Source organism: Saccopteryx bilineata, chromosome 5 (assembly GCF_036850765.1).
Source record: "Saccopteryx bilineata isolate mSacBil1 chromosome 5, mSacBil1_pri_phased_curated, whole genome shotgun sequence".
In the NCBI taxonomy this organism is placed as follows: Eukaryota; Metazoa; Chordata; class Mammalia; order Chiroptera; family Emballonuridae; genus Saccopteryx; species Saccopteryx bilineata.
The window spans coordinates 236,638,318-236,661,000 of NC_089494.1; the positions used below are offsets into that span (position 1 = coordinate 236,638,318).

A 22,683-nucleotide genomic window follows, 5' to 3' on the forward strand; every position below is an offset into this window, starting at 1 on the left:
TCTGTTTGTTTAATATGCCAACTGTGCGTGATCTGTATCAAATGTATTGCCGTGGTTGTTGAATGCCAGAGCCTTTGGTGCACACTAGTGCATTTTCAGTGTGTGTGAGAATGGCTGTAGGTTGGGAGGGTCCTGCCTGAGGGGATTTGGCTTCCATGGGATGATTGATTGGACCTTTTGCATCCAATTCAGCAAGTCCCTTCAGGTTCATTCTGGAAGAGCCTTCGCAAACTGCTGTGGCCAAGGGTTAGATAAGAAACAGGCTTACACTTCGATGTCCGAGCCTCATCACCAGCGGAGAACCACGCTGCCGGCCAGTTTACCTGCTGGAGTGGAGCCTGGGCGGCTCTGGCACACCAGTCTAGACCAGAACTCACAGGCCAGGCTTCTCACACTGGCTGGGTCAAAGCTGACTAAAATAACCTCTTGCCTGTTTCCCGGTAAACAGAAGAATCCTACATAGAGGCAAGACTCTTACAAGTTCCAATATCTTTTTTCTTTTTCCTTTATTTTTTAGCTTAGTTTAATTCAAATTGCTTATGCTAAGATTTCTTGTGCACGTCGTGTTAGGTTCTACACCAGGAGCTTCTGGTGGGTCATTCCTGTGCTCCTCACCACCGCCCTATGAGAAGCACCACCAGGGAGCAGCTGGAACAGACTTAAGCCAAACCATCAGGGTTCAAATGCCAGCTCTGATGCTTACGGACTGAAATCTACTTAATCTCTCTGTGCCTCAGTTTTCCTATAAGGTAGAGAGCCTAACATCCCAGACAGACATTGAGAGGACTGAAGTGAATTAAATACACCTAAAGAGCTTAGCACACCGCCTGGCACATCATAGGCATTCGATAAACGTTAGCTATTCTTGTCATCATTTTAAAGATGAGAATATTGAGGCTTAAAGTAGTTAAATGACTTTCCCCCAGATTCACAGCTAGTAAAGCAGGGGAGCCAAGGTTTGGAACCAGGCCTCTGATTCCAGAGACTGTGTATTTATTCAGTGGGCCAGGCAACCGAAATCAGACTATCCATTCCACTTTAAAATTGTTGTATGCTGACTGGAAGAAACTAGGTGATTCTGTGCCATTTATCCAGATTTCTAAAATTATTATTCACATGCAAGATTCACCTTATGATGTCTGCTTATTATTCATATGTCCACACCTCTACCCCAAGGAGTCTACTGTCATTCAGAAGATAGTATTTCTTGCCCTGGGGAGATAGCTTAGTTGATTAGAGCGTTGTCCTGATAAACAAAGATTTCTGGTTTGATACCTGGTCAAGGTACATACAGAAACAGATCTCTCTCTTTTTCTCCCTACCTCTCTCTGTAAAATCAATAAATAATAAAAAAAAATTTTCTCATAATCTTTTTTTTTTTAATTTTTCTGAAGTGAGAATTGGGGTGGGGGTGGGGGAGAGGCAGACAGACAGACTCCCACAGACACCCTGCCTCACCGGGATCCACCCAGCATACCCATTAGGGGGTGATGCTCGGCCCCTCTGGGGCATTGCTCCCCTGCAGTCAGAGCCATTCTAGTGCCTGAGGCGGAGGCCATGGAGCCATCCTCCGCTCCCGGGCAACTTTGCTCCAATAGAGCCTTGGCTGTGGAGAGGGAAGAGAGAGATAGAGAGAAAGGAGAGGGGGAAGGGTAGAGAAGCAGATGGGTGCTTCTCCTGTGTGCCCTGGCTGGGAATCAAACCCAGGACTTTCACATGCCGGGCTAACACTCTACCGCTGAGCAAACCAACCAGGGCCAATTTTTTTTAAAGATAGTGTTTCTCATTATTCCTCAGTCACCCCTCTCCAAACACACACACACACACACACATACACACACACACACGCACATTTAAACTCATATTTAAACCTTTTTACAGAAGGTTTTTAAAGCATAACTTTGATGGTGGCTGGGATTTAGCTTGAGGAACAAAAGTCTATAAGAAACAAACTAGCCTGACCAGGCGGTGGCGCAGTGGATAGAGTGTCGGACTGGGATGCGGAGGACCCAGGTTCGAGACCCCGAGGTCACCAGCTTGAGCACGGGCTCATCTGGTTTGAGCAAAGCTCACCAGCTTGGACCCAAGGTCGCTGGCTCGAGCAAGGGGTTACTCGGTCTGCTGAAGGCCCGCGGTCAAGGCACATATGAGAAAGCAATCAATGAGCAACTAAGGTGTCGCAATGAAAGACTGATGCCTGATGCTTCTCATCTCTTTCCGTTCCTGTCTGTCCCTATCTATCCCTCTCTCTGACTCTCTCTCTATCTCTGTAAAAAACAAACAAACAAACAAACTATTACTATATTGAGGTACAACTCTTTTTAAGCGATCTCTGGTCATTGAGCATGAGTACAAAATGCCTTCGTTCTTAACTCTTTTGTATGTGAAGCATAATTCTTTAGTTCCGTTATCTCGGAAGAAAACTCCATGAGGACAAGATGTAACAGTGCCTGGCACACAGTAGGTGTTCACAAATATTTGTTGAATAAACGACTAAAGGGACACAAACCCTTCTATTTGTGTCTCTTTTGAAATCTTAAGAAATTGTTGTTTACATATGTGTTAGGAGCTGAGTCAACAACCTTGACCAGATATCTTTTCTTGCAGGCACCATAAATTGGACCATGCACTTCAGTGGAAAACAGTTTAGTATGAGGGACAAAGGCAGGTCAAGAAGTCTGTCTTTAAAATATGGTAGAATTTAAATTTTGCTCCTGAAATTAAATCATTGCTGAGCATTGGAAACAGAGGGAAAAGTAACTGTGATACTTAACAATAGGAATCTGCATTCTTTATCTTCAATGATGTTCTCTGCGCATCTCCTAGTATAGAGGTTGGCAGGCTTATCTATACCCAGACAGATAATAATTATTTTAAACTTTGCAGACCATACAGTCTCTGTCTGAACTATTCAACTCTACCATTACAGTGCAAAAGCAGCTATAGATGATTTATTTTTTTTATAAAGGGGTATGGCTGTGTTCCCCAACAAAACTTTATTTACAAAAACAAGCGGTGGGCTGTATTTGGCCCATGGCCATAGGTGGCTAAGACCTGGTGTAAAGCATGTCTAATTGTAGTAATTTACACATTCTGTTACATCTCTAAAAGAAAGATCATGTATACAACTATACAGCTTACATAGTTCCCCCTTTTAAGGCATTAAATAACTTATCTTTTATGTATTTGGGCCTTTGGGCTCAAATTTATTGTGCAGCACACCGTATAATTTTTCAGCTGTTATGTTAGCCATGAAGATAAAGAGAATAGAGTTTGTACACCATAAAATTTTCTTGAATTTGTTAAACTGACTCAATGTACTGTAATCGCTTTCAATGAAATTCTTATTTTATGGACTCTTATTTTTCATCTCTGAACCTTATCACTTTTGTTTTTTTGTTTTAGTTTTTTAAATTGTGGTAATATATATATATATAATATATATATATATATATAACACAATTGACCATTTTAACCATTGCTTCAAAGTGTACAGTTCAGTGGCAGTAAGTACATTGATATTGTTGTTCCCATGATCCCTGACACCCTCAGTAAATACTAATTCCCCGTTCTCCTTCTCCCCAACTCCTGACAACCACCGTTCTACTTTCTCTCGCTCTGAATTTGACTGTTCTGGTATTTCCTGTGAGAGGAATCATACAATATCTGTACTTTTGTGTTTGGCATATTTCACTTAGCATTATGTCTTCATGGTTCATCCATGTTGTAGCATGGGTCAGAATTTCCTTCCTTTTTAAGGCTTAACAAGATCCCATTGTGTATGTATACCACATTTTATTTACCCTTCCGTTTGGTAGTGGCCATTTGGCTTGTTTCCACCTTCTGGCTGTTGTGTATAATACTGTTAGGATCACTACAGTACAAATATCTATACAAATCGGTACAGTACAAATATCTGTTTGAAACGCAGTTTTCAATTCTTTTGGGTATATACCGAGTGGAATTGATAGATCATATGTTTAATTCTATGTTTAAGTTTTTGGTCACCCATCATACTTTTTTCCACAGCCGCTGCACCATTCTACATTCTCACCAGCCATGTGCAAGCGTTCCAACTTTTCCACATGCTTGCCAACACATATAAGAGCCATGCCAATGGGTGTGAAGTGGTATCTCTTTGTGGTCCTCATTTTTTATGTCAGTGTTTGTAGTTACTATAATATACAGTTTAAATACTACATTAATTAACATCTGGTACAAATTAGATTTGTGTGTGTGTGTGTGTGTGTGTATGCACTTATGCCTCTTCTAGCTCCAAAATTATGTGAGATGACTTCTAAAAATGTGTAAACAATAAGATTAATAAATAACAACTCCTGGCATTGGAAATATACAAGACTAAAATATAGTATTTATAATTTGCTTCTCGTATGTGCCCTGACTAGGACTCAAACATGTGACCCAGGAATTGAACCCATGACCTGGGCACTCAAGGACAATGCTCTATCCACTGTGCCACTGGCCAGGCCTACAAATTGTCTTAAAAATATGTTATTTATCTTCCATTTGAAAAGAGGAAAAGATCTTTATATTCAAATTGAAATTTTTGTTTCAACTTGAAACTACATATTCATTTTCAAATGTATACTGAAAATTAACCTTCATGATAACTGGATATATTGTCAAACTAGCTCTCAAGCACTTGAAAAGCAAAGAAAATAAGAAAGTAAGAATAGAAGCCATATCAGACAGATGTTGTTCAAGAACTGAGAAAATATAAAATTGCTCTAAAACTGAGAGAAATGGTCTAAGGTTTTACCCAGAAGTTTGGCTCAAAGATAACAAAGTCACGCCTCTAAACTTATTTATACCATTATCAGCATTCCCATTTTATAGATGAAGAAACTGAAGCATGGAACAGCTAAGTATCCTTGCTCCAGGTCATACAACTAGGAAGCATTAGAGCTAGGATTCACACACAGCCATGCAGTCTGGCTCCAGAGGCTACACTTCCCCACTAAAATGTACTGCATCTTGATGTTACAAGCAAATAAACCAGAGAAGTATTGCTTTGGCCAACTGGCAAATATCTCAGATTCCTGTTGTCATTATAATTTATTTTTCCTTTAGATGGATTTAATTATCCTTCAAATGTCCCTTAATACTCTTGTATACAATTCCTAGTAATAAATTTTTTTTAAAAAAATGATGCTTTCGGTTCTAATTAAATAATAAAACCTTAGCAGCCATTCATTTTTATGTTTTTACAGCCCTGGCCCAGTGGTACAGTGGATAGAGCGTTCTCCTGGGGCACTGAGGTCAGTGGCTCCGTCCTGGGGTTGCTGGCTCATGTCCGGGGTCGCTGGCTTGATCCCAAGGTTGCCAGTTGGAGCCTGGGTCAGGGCACGTAGGGGAAGTAATCAGTGAGTGCACAACTAAGTGGAACAATGCCTCTCTCTCTGTCTCTTCCTCTCTCTCTCTCTCTCTCTCTCAAATAGAAAAAAAAATTTATTTTTTAATTTTTACAAAGAGTTTTAAAACCATGGAGGAATGGTTATAAAATGAAGTACGTCATCAGGTTATAAATTTGTTAGAAACCAAGCTCTACCCCTACCCCCAAAACCTATTTTTAAAAAAGATGAGAAAGTTTAATTTTGGCTATCAGTGAGTAGCAGAATTAGGAATAATTTTCTATTTACTTTTCTTAATTTCCCCTAAGATTTAATTGAATACTTTAATAATTCAAAAAATAACTTTACCTTTCAAAAGGCCAATCAGATCTTTTCATTACAATAGCACAGTATGCAGCTCCTAGTAATAATCTTACTGTATAATTTAAAGTCATTTCCACAGACCCCAGAGCCGTATGAGCGAGTGACCCAGTTTATACCTGTACTGTCATATGTGATTCTAAATTAATAAACTATTTAATTCTAAATTAGTTCAAATTAAATAAAATGGTGAACTCTGTCAGTCATGCTAGCCCCATTTCAAGTGCTCAGTATCCACACATGGCTAGAGACAGCTTTTCCACCATCACAGAAGTCTGCTGTCTGGTACTGCTTTAGAAGGAGACAGTTGTTAAAGTTAATTTTCTAAATAAACAAAAAAGAATCTGGAGCCAGACAACTTGGAATCCAGTCCTAGGACTAGCTGACACTTGCTATGTGAAATGGGCAATTTACTCAACCTCTCTGAGTGTACCTCCCCACAGACAAATTGGGACTAATGATAATATCACTTACCATGTAAAGCGATTAAGATCAAGTAAGACAGTGCATGTGACACTTCTGAATACAGTACTGTAGTGTGGTTTACCAGGTAGCTGCTGCTTCGCAGGTTTCCCGGGGTTGAACTTACTCCCTTTGTGGACTGATTCGAAATCCATTAATGTTTCATACTAAGAGCTTTGCTTGAATGGCACCATTAAAATCTATTAGCCGCTCTTTACCCCTGCTTCTAGGCCAAGTCCTGGTCAATGAGGATGTTCCATTTCTTCCTTCTAAAAAGCCTGAGGCTGCAACTCTGTATTGACCTTGAATAACACCTCCAAGTTTTTCTTAACAATGTAAATACACTGCTGTATTTCCATTCCTAAATGAAAAAAGACCTAAAAGAAAGCAAAGAAAGAGGCTTTTGTCAGCTAAAGAAATAAATGGGGGTAAAATGCTATAACTCAAAGGAAGTCGATCTGGGTTGACAGTGCAGGAATTAAGCAAAAGATGTGGCCATATGCTGCAAGAGTGTGAGGTTTTCTCTGACAATTACAGCAGGTTCTCTGTGCTTCAAAGCTGATGAAGCGGAAGTGCTTGCTCATTCATTCTGAATTTTTTCCTTGAGTCGCTTCTGGTTTTTCGTGCAAAACCACTTGATTTATAACTTAGACTCTTAGAGCTGCTGCATTTCCAGAGCACTCTCCATCTTATTTCTCATTTAACCACTTGATGGTTAAGCATGAGTCTTGATATGTCTCCAAAAAAGGGGGAGTTGGGTGGGGTGTCAAGTTCTGGTTCCACTTGGTGCAGATTCCACAACTCACTCTCCCTCTGCCTCCCCCAGGTTTCCACCAGCCGTGGATGCCTTTGACATTATGACTGCAGAAGATTCCACCGCAGCTATGAGCAGCGACTCAGCCCCCGCGTCCTCGGCCAAGATGCCCGAGGGGGTGGCCAGCGCGCCCAACGGGGCGGCGCTGCTGGCGTTGCTGGAGCGCACAGGTTACAGCATGGTGCAAGAGAACGGGCAGCGCAAGTACGGCGGCCCGCCACCCGGCTGGGAGGGCCCGCACCCGCAGCGCGGCTGCGAGGTCTTTGTGGGCAAGATCCCACGTGATGTGTACGAGGACGAGCTGGTACCTGTGTTCGAGACCGTGGGCCGCATCTACGAGCTGCGCCTCATGATGGACTTCGACGGCAAGAACCGCGGCTACGCCTTCGTCATGTACTGCCACAAGAACGAGGCCAAGCGCGCTGTGCGCGAGCTCAACAACTACGAGATCCGCCCCGGCCGCCTGCTCGGCGTGTGCTGCAGCGTCGACAACTGCCGCCTGTTCATCGGCGGCATCCCCAAGATGAAGAAGCGCGAGGAGATCCTGGAGGAGATCTCCAAGGTCACCGAGGGCGTGCTGGACGTGATCGTCTATGCCAGCGCCGCCGACAAGATGAAGAACCGCGGCTTCGCCTTCGTGGAGTACGAGAGCCACCGCGCCGCGGCCATGGCGCGCCGCAAGCTCATGCCGGGCCGCATCCAGCTCTGGGGCCACCAGATCGCTGTGGACTGGGCCGAGCCCGAGATCGACGTGGATGAGGATGTGATGGAGACCGTGAAGATACTCTATGTGCGGAACCTCATGATCGAGACCACGGAAGACACCATCAAGAAAATCTTCGGCCAGTACAACCCAGGCTGTGTGGAGCGCGTCAAGAAGATCCGCGACTACGCCTTTGTGCACTTCGCCAGCCGCGAGGACGCGGTGCACGCCATGAACAACCTCAATGGCACGGAGCTGGAGGGCTCGTGCATCGAGGTGACGCTGGCCAAGCCAGTGGACAAGGAGCAGTATTCCCGCTACCAGAAGGCTGCCAAGGGCGGCGGCGGCGTGGCGGAGGCGGCAGCGGTGCAGCAGCCCAGCTATGTGTACTCTTGCGACCCCTACACGTTGGCCTACTATGGCTACCCCTACAACGCGCTCATCGGGCCCAACAGGGATTATTTCGTGAAAGGTTAGTGGGGGCTGTTCTCCTGGGTAGCTCCCCCCCCAGAGCCGTGTCTGCGAGGTGGGCAGTGTCAGGGGTGTTCTGGCTATAAGTACATTGGTTGGACACAGGCCCCTCTACCCACCCTCATTTGGGTGTTAGTCTGGATTCTGTTCTTTGCTGGGGTCTACTCTTTAGGCACTTAGATTAAAACCTAATTGTGAAATTTTAGGTTTAAAATGCTAGGGAGTAGAGGGCACGATGTTGTTGGTTTGCTTTTTATTGTTTGTTTTTTAACCATTGGCTAAGGTACAGTAAAATCAAATATTACACTGGGAAACAAAATACCAGAATTCTGGGTCCTGCTCTCGGATTGACTAGCTCTGACTTTAGTCAGTCTCTTCAGCCGCCCTAGGCCTGTTTTCTCACGCATGAAATGAGGAAGTTAAACCAGCAGTTCCCTTCTGGTTCTAACTTTTATTTTTTTACAATCTATGATGTTTTTCTTTATTGAAGTTGCAGTTGGAATCCTGGGAACTCACCCTGCGAGTTCATCTCTTGCATCAAAGAGACATACTAGAGATGTAGATCTAGGCTGTAATAGAATATGTAAAGCATCTTTACCAGCTCATTGATGAGCAAAGGTGTAGCCCCTGCAACTTAGACTTAGGGCAAACACCTCAATGCCAAGAACTTGAGTTAAGGTCTGTCTCCTGTACTGTTACCGTTGGTTGCTCATCATTTTTTGTGTTGTTACTATAAGCAGGCAGCATAAGAGGCCGGGGTCGAGGTGCAGCTGGCAACAGAGCCCCAGGGCCCAGGGGTTCCTACCTCGGGGGATATTCTGCTGGCCGTGGTATATATAGCCGATATCATGAAGGGAAAGGAAAGCAGCAAGAAAAAGGATATGAACTTGTACCGAATTTGGAAATCTCTACTGTCAATCCAGTTGCCATTAAACCTGGTACAGGTCAGTATAAACCAGAGCGAGAATGCGTCCATTCAGCCTCAGCCCCAACCTTCTCTTTGAAGTAATCCCAAGCCTCCCTTGGGCTCTTGCACATGGGTTCCTCCTCTGGTGGGCAGCCAGAGATTGTACAAAGAATGTGGCCTCCTGGCTATTCTTAGTCTGGAACTTAAAAAGGTGGTCTATCTTTGACCACATTCAAGTCAAACTTTCCAATAGTGGGGTTTTCAAATGTGTATCACCAGTTGTTAGGTTTTCGTTCTCAATCTGGGACTGAGTAGGCAGAGTTGTGGGGTGGGGAGGCAGGGCTGGACCCGTGAGGCTCTTCTGTGTCTTCTATCAGCTGCAAACTGTCTGTTCTTTACTCAAGCTGATTTCTACTCCAGCCACCAGAAGCCAGAGGATGCAGTTTATTGCCATTCTGGGAGTTATAGAAAATTTTCCTTCTGGAGCAAATAACACTACTTGTTCCTTGTCATGGACTTAACATACCAGGAACAAAGGAACAAGGAAGCAGTGAAAGTTTTTGTTAGTGGCAGTTGGTGAGACAGGTCCTCTTTCTGACCCTAACCTGCAGAGAATTTTATTTAACACCACTGTGTGAGCATAGCACAGAAACTCCCTATTTGCACCCACCACGGAAAATCCAGCTGTGCATGATCAGAGTGGCCCTCCTCCAGACCGCTTCCTGGTTTCACTGAGGGTGGATTAAAGAGCTCTTTAAGAGAATCCTCTCTTCGAAGTTCAGCCAGTCTGATTTTCTTCTGGTTGAGGACTGTATGCTCCTTCTAGCTAACAAAGTCAGGGAATCTGTACATTTGAGGTATAGGTTTGCAGAGGCCACGTAGAGCTTAAAGCATTTCCCAGCCAGCTTCCTTTTGAATTAATTCAGTGATATGATTTGTTGTGGGTTGTTTTGTTAGTTTTTTTCCTGTGAAAAAAATCTGCAATTTCTGCAATTAACGGACTCCCCAGACTGGATCTCCCTATAAATGCCACTGAAATTACAAGCATTGTAAAACTGATCCCGTGTCATTCTGTAATTTCATAAAACGGAGCCTGAAGACAGGAGCTGTCATTTCTACTGATTGGAAAGTGGACTCCTGTTGACAAGTTGCAGTAGCTTAAGATTTACCAGGGAAAAGAACCCTTAAACCATGGGTAGGGGGCACAGTCGTGTCCTGGGGCCTGAGGTAGAAATTCCAGTGGATTGTTAACCAGAACAATCAGAGTTACTTAGCACAACCCCAGAGTAACTAAACCCACAACCCTCTCCGGGCCCCTTCCTCTTCGTCTATATTTTTGTTTTTTGGTGTTTTTTGTTTGTTTGTTTTTTGTTTTTAATTTTTCCATTGGTGAAGAGAGAAAGAGAGAGAGGACAGGGGAAAGCATCAATTTGCCGTTCCACTTCGTTGTTCCATTAGTTATAATTGCTTCTTTTTTTTTTTTTTTTTTTTTACAGAGACAGAGAGTTAGAGAGAGGGATAGACAGGGACAGACAGACAGGAACGGAGAGAGAAGCATCAATCATCAGTTTTTCGTTGCGACACCCTAGTTGCTCGTTGATCGCTCCCCCACATGTGCCCCGACCGTGGGCCTTCAGCAGACCAAGTAACCCCCTGCTCAAGCCAGCGACCCTGGGTCCAAACTGGTGAGCTTTGCTCAAAGCAGATGAGCCCGCGCTCAAGCTGGCGAGCTCGGGGTCTCGAACTCGGGTCCTCTGCGTCCCAGTCCAACGCTCTATCCACTGCACCACCGCCTGGTCAGGCTATGATTGCTTCTTATTCATGCTCTGACTGGGGATCAACCTCAGTGTGCTGGGAGGATGCTTTATCCTGTGAGCCACCTGGCCAGGGCCTATTTTTGTTTGATCCTGACAAAGTTTTTACTGTAGGAGAATCACCAGTGCAGTGGTGAAGTGTCTGGGCATGAGATCATATAGTCGGAAAGACGGGTAAAAGATTTGGTTGAAGTTGTGGGTAGATTTTTTTTTTTTTTTTTTTTTAGGTAGATTTTATTGAATGGCCATTGGTTAGCTACAGTCAAATTGTCTCTTTACTTTATATCAAATCAATTTTTATTAGAATAGATACTGTTGGAGAAAAACTATAAATGAAAGTATATTTTGTAGATTCATTGCATATTCTTGCTTATCCTCTCAAAACACACACACACACACACAGCCCCCCTAATTAGGGCTAGTATTTTGTCCTTTTTACCTCTCTTTATCATACACTGACATTCAATAACTCCTATCTGTTTGAACTCTGGTTAAAATGAGTCCTTTGGACTTGACTCACAGAAACACCTCTTTGAATTGGCAGGTCCATCAGAAAACCAGTCATTGCTGCTTTGCTGTTTTGATTGAACATTAGAAAATTAGGAAATTTTTCCTTTTTTATTATGCATTTTTCCTTGAGTCAGTAATGTTGAGATCTGAACCGCAGGGTGGGAAAGGGGTACCCAGAGCTCTGAGTGCTCAGAATGAACCCTCAGCAGCACCTGCTTCTGAAAGTGCGGTGACAGTGAAAAGGGCACGGGGTCTGGGAATGACAGCGGTGAGTGAGAGGGAGGCTAGCTCTCGGGGTCTGGGAGTGACAGAGGTGAGTGAGAGGGAGGCTAGCTCTCGGGGTCTGGGAGTGACAGAGGTGAGTGAGAGGGGGGCTAGCTCTCAGGGTCTGGGAGTGACAGAGGTGAGCGACAGGGAGGCTAGCTCTCGGGGTCTGGGAGTGACAGAGGTGAGTGAGAGGGGGGCTAGCTCTCAGGGTCTGGGAGTGACAGAGGTGAGCGACAGGGAGGCTAGCTCTCGGGGTCTGGGAGTGACAGAGGTGAGTGAGAGGGAGGCTAGCTCTCGGGGTCTTGGAGTGACAGAGGTGAGTGAGAGGGAGGCTAGCTCTCGGGGTCTGGGAGTGACAGGGGTGAGCGAGAGGGAGGCTAGCTCTCGGGGTCTGGGAGTGACAGAGGTGAGTGAGAGGGAGGCTAGCTCTCGGGGTCTTGGAGTGACAGAGGTGAGTGAGAGGGAGGCTAGCTCTCGGGGTCTTGGAGTGACAGAGGTGAGTGAGAGGGAGGCTAGCTCTCGGGGTCTGGGAATGACGGGTGAGCGAGAGGGAGGCTAGCTCTCGGGGTCTGGGAGTGACAGAGGTGAGTGAGAGGGAGGCTAGCTCTCGGGGTCTTGGAGTGACAGAGGTGAGTGAGAGGGAGGCTAGCTCTCGGGGTCTGGGAGTGACAGAGGTGAGTGAGAGGGAGGCTAGCTCTCGGGGTCTGGGAATGACAGGGGTGAGTGAGAGGGAGGCTAGCTCTCGGGGTCTGGGAATGACAGGGGTGAGTGAGAGGGAGGCTAGCTCTCGGGGTCTGGGAGTGACAGAGGTGAGTGAGAGGGAGGCTAGCTCTCGGGGTCTGGGAGTGACAGAGGTGAGTGAGAGGGAGGCTAGCTCTCGGGGTCTGGGAATGACAGGGGTGGAGTGAGAGGGAGGCTAGCTCTCGGGGTCTGGGAATGACAGGGGTGAGTGAGAAGGGAGGCTAGTTCTCACACTGGGTGGGCCTCAAGCCTCTGATCTGACTTCTGATTCTGAGCCAGTTTCCTCACTTAGAAAGCCCTTCCTTGCTCTGTAAAATATCAGGAGTAAGATTCAGAATGAGATTTTTCTGTACAAGGCATAGGAAATAGTGCAGGAACCTAACTCGAGACTTGCCTTCCATGATGATCTGTCGGGAACCTCCACCGGGCCCACAGTGTTCCGTTTGGGAGACAGGCGGGGGAAGGACCTGCCTCCTCCCCTCTCTTCCTCTTGGGTATCACCTCCTTACCTGGACCGAGAAAGCAGAAGTTAGCAGGGGGAGCCCGTGACTGCCAAACATGGTTCTTAAGAATATCGGGAAAGCGATGGAGCTTTCTAAGTGACTGGAAGTGGTGGACGTGTGTTTCCCTGTGACTTCTCTTGCAGTGGCTATCCCTGCCATCGGGGCCCAGTATTCCATGTTTCAGGCCGCTCCCGCTCCTAAAATGATTGAAGATGGCAAACTCCACGCAATGGAGCACATGATCAGCCCCATCGCGGTGCAGCCAGACCCAGCCAGCGCCGTCGCGGCCGCAGCGGCGGCCGTCATTCCTGCGGTGTCAACGCCTCCGCCTTTCCAGGTAGAGTTCCTGCCCTGGTCATTGTCACTGAGGCCTGTCTTTGCGTGCATTCATCTACCATTCAGCAGAATTCATTGTGTAGAGCTGTCTGCTAGAACTATGAAATTGAGTGACAGAAAAATAATTTAATATAAATCATGACAAGACAGAAAAAATTTTAATACCAATGTACTACCCTAACGTTATCACTGCATTAAAGATATGATGCATTAAGCAAAAATGACGGTTCTCAGTGTCATAATATTATACTTTTTTTTATGACCCTGGATAATTTTTTTTTTTGGGGGGGGGGGAAGGAGAGAGAGGGGAGAGGAAAAGAGAAGCATCAACTTATAGTTGCTTCATTCTAGTTGTTTGATGATTGCTTCTCATACGTGCCTTGACCGGGGGTCCCAGCCGAGCCAGTGACCCCTTGCTCAAGCCAGTGACCTTTGGGCTCAAGCCAACAACCTTTGTGCTCAAACCTGTGACCTCAGGGTTTCAAACTGGGGACCTCAGTGTCCCAGGTTGATTCTGTCTCCGCTGCACCGCCACCTGTCAGGCACACTGGCTAATTTTTAACTTATGTTCTTATGATTAAGATGCTGACACATACAGTCCAGGAAGACACTTTTCATTTTCACATTTCAAATTGCAGTTCAATGAAGAATTTTAAGGAAAAATCTCTCTCAGCCCTGACCAGGTGGTGGCTCAGTAGATAAAGCATCGTCCCAGTGCAATGAGGTCATGGGGTGGACCCCCGTCAGGGCACATAGAGATGATGCGATCAGTGAGTGCACAACTGAGTGGAACAGCGAGTTGATTCTTCTCTCTCTCTCTCCTATCCTCTCTCAAGTCAATGGAAAAAAATCTCCCTCTCTCTGTATGAGTATATACATATGTATACATATATACACATGTATGTACACGGAGAGAAAAATGCTTGTAGAGATGGAGACATGTGAAACTATAAAATCTGCCATTAATCATCTCCAGCCGTATCTGACTATTCCATATCTCTCCCAGTCTAGCCTTGTCATTCCAGCCTCCTTCTCCACCTGTGCTCGGAGTGCTCTCTCAGCTGTAGTTTCCTCTGTCTCATCCTTGCTGTAGAATCTGTCCCATCTACCTAGCCTTGGAAACCAACTCTCCTGCACTTCTCACCACCTGCATTATTACTTGATATGTGACTGCCAATATGTTCTATCTCCCTGATTAAAATGAAGCTTCTCCAGGCCAAGAGCTGCATCTTAAATTCTTTTGTATCTTCAGTGCACAGTACATTGGGAATACCTGTAAGTGATAAGTCACTTATCCAAACAGAAAGAAAAATTCTTGTTAAATCTCTTCTTTGTGAAGCAATGAATTAACAAGCACTTGGCAGTTGGTGTAGAGCATCGTCCCAATATACTAAGGCTGCAGGTTCGATCCCTGGTCAGGGCACATACAAGAATCAACCAGTAAGTGCGTATGTAAGTGGAACAACAGATTGATGTGTGTGTGTGTGTCTTTCTCTCTCCACCTCCCTCTCCCTCTCTTTCTCCCTCCCCCTTTCTCTTCCACTCCCTTCTCTTTCTCTCTCAAATCAATTTTTTAAAAAGGCACAAATGCTCAGACCTAGGGTCTCTTATCTAATTAGATAAGAATTACCCAGGGAACAGAGATTGTTAGACTGAAACCTCAGATTCCAATTCTCAGAACTGAGCTGGGGTTCCAGAGTCCATATTTTGTACCAGCTCCTCAGCGATGTTGAAGCAGGGCCAGTCTGTGAACCACCGCGGTGGGATGCTGTTTACCTACATCTGCCCACTTGAGCCCCGGTCTTGTCTGCATTACTCAGAAAGGTTCAAGTTTATTCATCTACCAGTATGTCAGCCAGTATTCTTTGTGTGTGTGTGCATTTTTCCGAAGTGAGAAGCAGCAGAGAGGCAGACAGACAGACTGGATCCACCCAGCATGCCCACCAGGGGGTGATGCTTGGCCCCTCTGGGCATTGCTCCACTGTAACCGGAGCCATTCTAGCGCCTAAGGCGGAGGCCATGGAGCCATCCTCAGCGCCTGGGCCAACTTTGCTCCAATGGAGCCTCGGCTGCAGGAGGGGAAGAGAAAGTCAGAGAGAAAGGAGAGGGGGAGGGGTGGAGAAGCAGATGGGCACTTTTCCTGTGTACCCTGACCAGGAATCGAACCCGGGACTTCCACACACTGGGCCAACACTCTACTGTTGAGCCAACTGGCCAGGGCCAGCAAGTATTCTTTGATTCAAGACTCCCTACCACCAAAAAAAGGAATAGATTGTAATTGCTTCACACTGTAGAATGACAGCTAAGTGTTATTACTTCTTATGGACTGTAAAAACCTACAAGCAATACTTGCTGTAATTCTGGTAGTAATTTCTAATTATTCCTTATTGAGAAACTCGTAAACTTTCATTTTTGGTGGGCAGTGTCAGTTCTGGTCAGGCCCAATTCCAGGCCCCTCAATCACATCTGAATCGCAGGCTCTTGCTGTCTTTTGTCCATCTGCCCTGGGTGTCACCATCAGGGTCTTTATTTGAAGTCTTTGCTTAAGAATTTGCTCAGTGTACAATCATCAGCTGATTCCTTTGGAGGTTTTCCCCCTCAATCTATTCTGCAGAGTGCCTGGTGCTGCTTGCCCTGTGACCTGGGAGTGGCTTCTTTGAGTGTGTTGGCTTGGTGCTGTCCTTCAGATCTGTGTACTCTGTCCTGCCTTTCAGGTCGTTGACCTGGGTTCTCTGCCACGTTCAGACCTCCACCCCTTCTGTATTCTCTGCCAAACTGCAGCAGAGAAAGGAGCATTCTAGGCACTAATGGTTAATTAACAGAACACATTTCTGACTGGAAATAAGTTCCCAGAATGGCTTCCAGAACCTTCCTGTAGAGCACATTCAGTTTTCCTCTGTCTCCAGGTGCTCAGGGACGTTCCTGTGTAGCCCTGACCAGGATTTTCATGTAGCCTTAGTAAGTGATACAGAAAACGTTTGCTGATGCAGACAGTCACTTTTCTAAAATGATTTCTCAGTGTTCTCAAATCTTAACCACAAATCTGTGGCATAGGCAGAGCAAGGATAACCGTCCCTCCTGGAGAGGGGGGATACTGAGGTTTGTTTCCTCTGCCGCCTCCAGCTCCCCACAGCAGCCCCGCTCCATCTCACACACCTGCGCCCAGGCACGAGGCTGGGCCATGGCATATGGACAGGTGCCTCTCTGACGTCACCTTCCCTGCCATTACCTCCCTTTGTGCATTTGTCATTAAATGTATGTCCAGGCCTGACCTGTGGTGGCGCAGTGGATAAAGCGTCGACCTGGAAATGCTAAGGTCACCGGTTCGAAACCCTGGGCTTGCCTGGTCAAGGCACATATGGGAGTTGATGCTTCCAGCTCCTCCCCCCTGTCTCTCTCTCCTCTCTCTGTCTCTCTCTCCTTCTCTCTCTCCTCTCTAAAATGAATAAATAAAAATAAATTAAAAAATTACAACCTTACCAGTTTAAAAAAAAAAATTAAAAAAAAATGTATGTCCACATGTTTGGGAAAGATTGCTTGAGTCTTGTTGTGAATCACAGTCTTCCCAGTTCCAAAGTCCCTGTCCCTGGTTATAAACCCTTGCCAGTGAGAGATCTGTTGTAATCACGATATCGTAGGCTTTAAAAGTGCAGGCCCGGAGCCCCACCTCCCAGCTGCCTCTGCTGAAAGGCTGGTTCGCCTCCTGCGAGTCAGTCAGCACATCCGAACCTCTCTGCGTAGTCACAATGGCAGCTTATTAGTGGTTGTAATGGATTCAATAATGTCATACAAATAAAGCATGGAAAAAAGTGTCTGGCAGTAATTATCATTAGTATAATTATTATTTTGGTTACAGTTCAGAAAAAAGACTCTTAGATTATAAAGTTCCTTTGAACGTAATTTTGTGACTCTGATGTACAGATTTTGTAAAGGAACGATAACTCACTTCTTTATAAAAATGCATAAGAAAGTTATTTCTTTTTTATTTTATTTATTTATTTATTTTTGTATTTTTCTGAAGTTAGAAGCAGGGAGGCAGTCAGACAGACTCCTGCATGTGCCCAACCAAAATCCACCCGGCATACCCACCAGGGGGCAATGCTCTGCCCATCTGGGGCGTTGTTCCGTTGTGGCCAGAGCCATTCTAGTGCCTGAGGCAGAGGTCATGGAGCCATCCTCAGTGCTCTGGCCAACTTTGCTCCAGTGGAGCTTTGGCTGTGGGAAGGGAAGAGAGGCAGAGAGGAAGGAGAGGGAGAAGGGTGGAGAAGCAGATGGGCACTTCTCCTGTGTGCCCTGACCAGGAATCGAACCCAGGACTTCCACACACCGGGCCAATGCTCTACCACTGAGCCAACCGGTCAGGGCCAGTAATTTCTTTATAAATCTAGTTTTCCATTTCATCTATCCTGAGTTGTTTATTTGAAGATGCAATAAGACGTAGAGACCATAGCAGCGTTTGTTATAGGGCATTCCATGGGAGAGAAAGTTCACCACGTATTTTATTAAATGTGTGTCTTATTTTACCAAAATCCTCTTCTTGGTCGCAGACACTTTGGGAAATGCTGAACCACAGTATTCCCTCTCTACTCCTGTTTACTCTGAAAACATCGTAGTTGCACTTCCAAGTAGAGAAGAGGAAGTAGCAGGGCCTTTTACAGTCAGGAGTGGCGTCTACAGTGAGGCGGCTTTAGTTAGCTTGTTTTTTCCAAATCCTCCTCATGTGGAAACTCCTCCTTACCCTTCAAAGCCCAGCTCAATGTCTCTACTTCTGAGAGGCTGTCTCCAGCTTCCCAGGTTAGTTGGTTCCTCCTGTAAGTTTCTATCACAATATGTATGTATAGTGTCTTAGGTGGGAGGTGGTTGAAACCATTACATTTGTTGAAAATTGAGTATGGTCACTTTTTTTTTTCTTTAAGGAACAGCTTAGGAAGTTGCCCTTTGGAGATCTATATACTTAGTTCCATAAACTTGTCAGTCTCTTCTTCCCTTCATTTTTGAAATACCATGTTCCTTGAGTTAAGTATGAGGCAGCTGGCATGCGTGTTAGGTCCCCGCTTTAGGAAAGTTTTAAAACTACAGTGAGATCAACTAAGTAAAGGGTAGAGTCTCAGCTCCCTTCTCTAGCTCCTTCTGGGGTATTTGCTGATTGAGTGGATCAGCGGGTAGAAGATTCCAGTGTATTCAAACTTTCCACTAGCATTCTAGTTCTCTGACTTTTCACCTGCTGAATTTGAATGAACCTTGAGGATGCAAGGCCACCTTCCCTTAATGGCTCTTTTCACCTGCCATTTACACAAAATCATTGTTAGTTGTTTATCCCTCTGTCTCCTCATCCCTGAGAGGAGAGGCCTCTGTTTTTCACATCTGGGAGTTGAAGGAATGAATGGCTGACTAAAGGTAACTTGTGATCAGTAAGGATGCCCTTTCTCTCTCCTCGCCAGGGCCGCCCAATAACTCCAGTCTACACGGTGGCACCAAACATTCAGAGAATTCCCACTGCCGGGATCTACGGGGCCAGTTACGTTCCCTTCGCTGCTCCGGCCACGGCCACGATCGCCACACTACAGAAGAACGCGGCAGCGGCCGCCGCCGTCTACGGAGGATACGCCGGCTACATACCTCAGGCCTTCCCCGCCGCTGCTATTCAGGTTCCCATCCACGACGTCTACCAGACGTACTGACCTCTGCGACGGCCGCGGAGACAGACCACGAAACTGCCCCCGAAGGAACACTTTACTATTTATGAAGAAAGAAGGTGGTGGATTAGCACACCCATGAAACCTGAAAGTGAAGAATGTAATCAGATATCACACAGAAATATTTTATACACATGAAGTTTTCACTAGTTTTTTAAGACTGTTTTCAATTTAGCAGGCCTGTGTTCATACATTTCTAAGAGACTTGCAATGGTTTGTGCCTTAAATACCATCTCTTAAAAATTTGTATGTTGTAGTACGTTTGTATAGAGGTCTTTTTGTTTTTGTATTTTTTAAGGATATATTTTCAGTATGAAGGTTATTTTCTTAACTTCTGCACTCCAGAGATTTCTATTTTGTAGTACCTTCAATAATATATCAACTATATATTAAAAAGCACACTTGAGCAGCTAGGGAACTATTTTGAAAAATATATTCAATATTTAAAGATACAAACAATAGTGCTTTAAAAATACATAAAACGTTATTTTAAAAACTATACTGGAAAGTGCAATTTTAAAATGAGTAGAACCTCTGTATTTGCTGGCATTGAGGGTGGACGGTGTTGCCTAGCCATGGCCGTTCTATTTTTTAAAAGAAATGAAACACTCAGTCTCCCCCTTAAGCCAACGTCGAAAAGACTTGTCACACTGCTGAGTCCAAACACTGGGAAGCTCTCCCCGCCACCGTTACCTTGGGCCCCTCCTCATCCTTGTGTCTTCGCTCCTGAACTCGATGTTCCCTCCTCGCTCCCCTACTCACCCCTTCCTTCTTTCCCCACTCCACCTCCCCGTGTGGCAAGTCTAGAGCAGATGAATTACTCTGGTAGAGAAAACATCAATGGCTTTTATACTTCTCCATGGGATTTTGTTGTTTTTGTTTGTTTTTTGGTTTTTGTGTGGGGTTTTTTGGTTTTTTTGTTTTGTTTTGTTTTTTGGTTGGGGACATACTATATTTTCAGTAGCAGAGTATGTGTAAGCACAAGATTTTAATAGTTTTCGTGAACATCTTTGCATAGCTATTTAATTGTTCAGTATAAAACTTCAGTTTTTTTCCCCTGATGCTTTTATTTTGTTTATGAAGTATGAGTTGGTAGAGACGATGAATGTCATTGTAGCAAGGCCCCCAGAGACTCCTGTTGCAGAAAGTTATGCTTCTGGTTGCCTTATCATGTTTCATGCAGAACGCCTGCGGTCTCCAGTGGTGTTAGATACATTGTGCTTATTGAACAGGGCTTTCCTCCCGTTGCCGGGCACAGGCAGGTGGCAGGTGAACTGAATTGGGGCCAGTGCCATCCAGGAGGAGGAAGAGAGACCTGCAGGAGTTAAGAGAGAGTTTGTACATATCCCCCTAGTGCTTGTTTTTAGGTTTTTTATGTTGCAGAAGTTCATGGTATATAGTTTAATGCAAAATGAAACCATTTTATTTCAATGTTATTAAAAGTTTTGTTTTATTAGGAAGCCAATAGGTATATTGTTGCAGTGTTTTGTGCCTGTTTAAAGGCTTTTGTTTAGCAGAGTGAATGTAAAATACAGTAAAATGTTAAGATTGTCATCTCCTTTATGAAATACATCAACCTGGAATTTGTTTAAAGGCTTTATCAAGTGAGGTGTGCAATAGATAGCAATTTACACAGTTGTGTTTTTATGTCATATGAGATCCATAACACCTTTCTTTCCGCTCACTGAATTTTTGCTGATGGCTGAATTCTTATTTGCGGGTTAATATTAGAATGATGCCTCTAGCATATGTTTTAGTTTTGTTCATCCCCCAACTTAAGGGGGGATGAATTTTTTATATATAAGCAATATTAATTTATTGTGTAAAATTATTGAGAGCCTGCAAAGGCCTTTAAACATTCCTAACATTTCTTTCCATCATTCTTAAATGACAAAGTAATTGTGCAATGTTCCTGATGATGTACCCAGCAAGCTGTATCCAATGGTGAATCTGTTGGAATGAGTAATCCAGCAAAATGCAATTTGGATCAGATCCTCATCCCCTGACTTGGTGTGAAAGAAGTGGTCTCCTTGCAGAGTAGGATTGTCACAGAGGATCACTGGAGGAGGCTCTGACTCAGCAATCTTACTGTATTTTACATGTGCCTGTAAATTATTTGGGGGGGGGTAATAAAAATAAAAGAAATAAAATGGTATCTTGACATGGCCAATACCAAGCTACCTTAAAAACAAATGTTGGTGACAGCCAGTTAAAGATCAGTGAGCCTCTCATCTGTTTCAAACCCATTTCATATACACTACTACTGAGGTAAGTTTATAACTTGAAATGTGAACTTTTTTTTTTTTAGGGTTAAGAACAAACTATATAAATGTAAAAAAAAAAAGCTTTAGAGTTCTCTATTTTCAAACATGCTAGCAGTTTAGTTCTCTTTAGTTGCTTTGTCTTTGAAAAGCTTTTAAATTTCTTTTGCTCTTGCTCCATTCACCGTACAGTCTTAGGATGTATGTAGTAAATAAAGCTTTCTTTAAAACAATTTCAAGATCTTATTTTAAATTGTGTTTTCTTCGTACTTATTTCTAACAAAATTAGAAAGACCCTCAACAGCCTAAAAGGAATGAACTAATTCGTTATCTTCAGCTGGAGAAACCAGCAAATTGCCCTCGGGTGTTTTGGTTTGGAATTGCCGTTGAAGGTGGAGAACGAATCAATAGTAAAAAGTGTGAGTTATTACTCCATCGAACTGGAGCTCAGGTGGCTGACAGTTGACCAGTCAGATACTGCTCAGCATCTGGACTGGAATAGGATGTGGCAAAGCCTGTCCCGGCTGTCATGACGTAAGCTTGTTTATGATCTTAACGGCCTTACGCGCAACTCTAAGTGGAGGCAGTTGATGTGACATTGAGTCGTTCGGTGGTTTCATGAAAGTCCTGGGGTGGCCCGAATGTCGAGCACTGAGTAGGAAGCCAAAGCCTCTATTTCTCCTTCTCACAGTGCACAGCAAGGTTAGCACAACATTTTCTTTCCTTTTCTCTAAAGGTCATCACTAACTTCAGACAGTGTCCATTAGCAAAACCAATCAAATGATTCAAGGAAAAGTGATGGGTTGTCGAAAGAATTACTTCTAAAAATGGCCCCATGTGGTTTTGCCATTGATTAAGAATTTTACCTTCTTAGTCTTGAGCTGCCTGGGTTAGGTCTCCCGACCCACGTTCCTTGGAACACTAACTTCCTGTTTCTTCTTCAAAGATAAAGGCCTTTGTAAAGGCAGAAGAGGCTGGGAAACCTTCCCAGATGACAGATCATTAGGCAATATTTTCAAGGGCAACAAGATCTGATTCCTTATTGTCCTAGGAGAAAAGTACAGATTCCCTTCAAGTTGCAGAATCCCGGAGTTTGAGTGATATCATTAGAAAAGGAATTAACAATCATATAAAATGTGTACTGTACTCTGCTAGGTGCCAGGCTTTGTCTAGTTGCTGTGGTGGCTACAGCATGAACAAAAGCAACACAATCTTGTCTGCATAGAGTCCTCATTCCAGGACAAAAGGAGCAGGTAAATAACATGTCAGGTGGGGATAAATGCTATGATTACGTTATTCATTAGGCTTTTTGGCTCAGGTGGACCTCACAGAAGGCCAGTGAAGTCGGCAGGGCAGATAATGTGTGTGGCCAAGGTCACACAGCTGGTAAAAACCTGGACTGGAATCTGTGCTCAGACTCCAATTCCCAGATTCTTTCTAACAGCTCACTGACCCTGGAAATGGAT

The 22,683-nt window shown here is 44.5% G+C and overlaps 1 protein-coding gene across 11 annotated transcripts in view; it reads left to right on the forward strand.

Moving 5' to 3' along the window:
* The window catches only part of RBM47 (RNA binding motif protein 47), a 174,287-nt gene extending 152,831 nt beyond the window's left edge, over positions 1 to 21,456 (forward strand). For 10 of the 11 annotated variants that reach the window (XM_066278911.1, XM_066278916.1, XM_066278909.1 and 7 more), the window contains 4 exons: positions 7,021 to 8,183; positions 8,920 to 9,126; positions 13,068 to 13,261; positions 18,702 to 21,456. In XM_066278911.1, the coding sequence (XP_066135008.1) occupies positions 7,052 to 8,183; positions 8,920 to 9,126; positions 13,068 to 13,261; positions 18,702 to 18,941 (1,773 nt within the window). In that variant the 5' untranslated portion in view covers positions 7,021 to 7,051 and the 3' untranslated portion in view covers positions 18,942 to 21,456. The remainder of the gene's footprint in view (positions 1 to 7,020; positions 8,184 to 8,919; positions 9,127 to 13,067; positions 13,262 to 18,701) is intronic. The other variant, XM_066278906.1, reaches the window with a different exon arrangement.
* Positions 21,457 to 22,683: the final 1,227 nt, after the last annotated feature.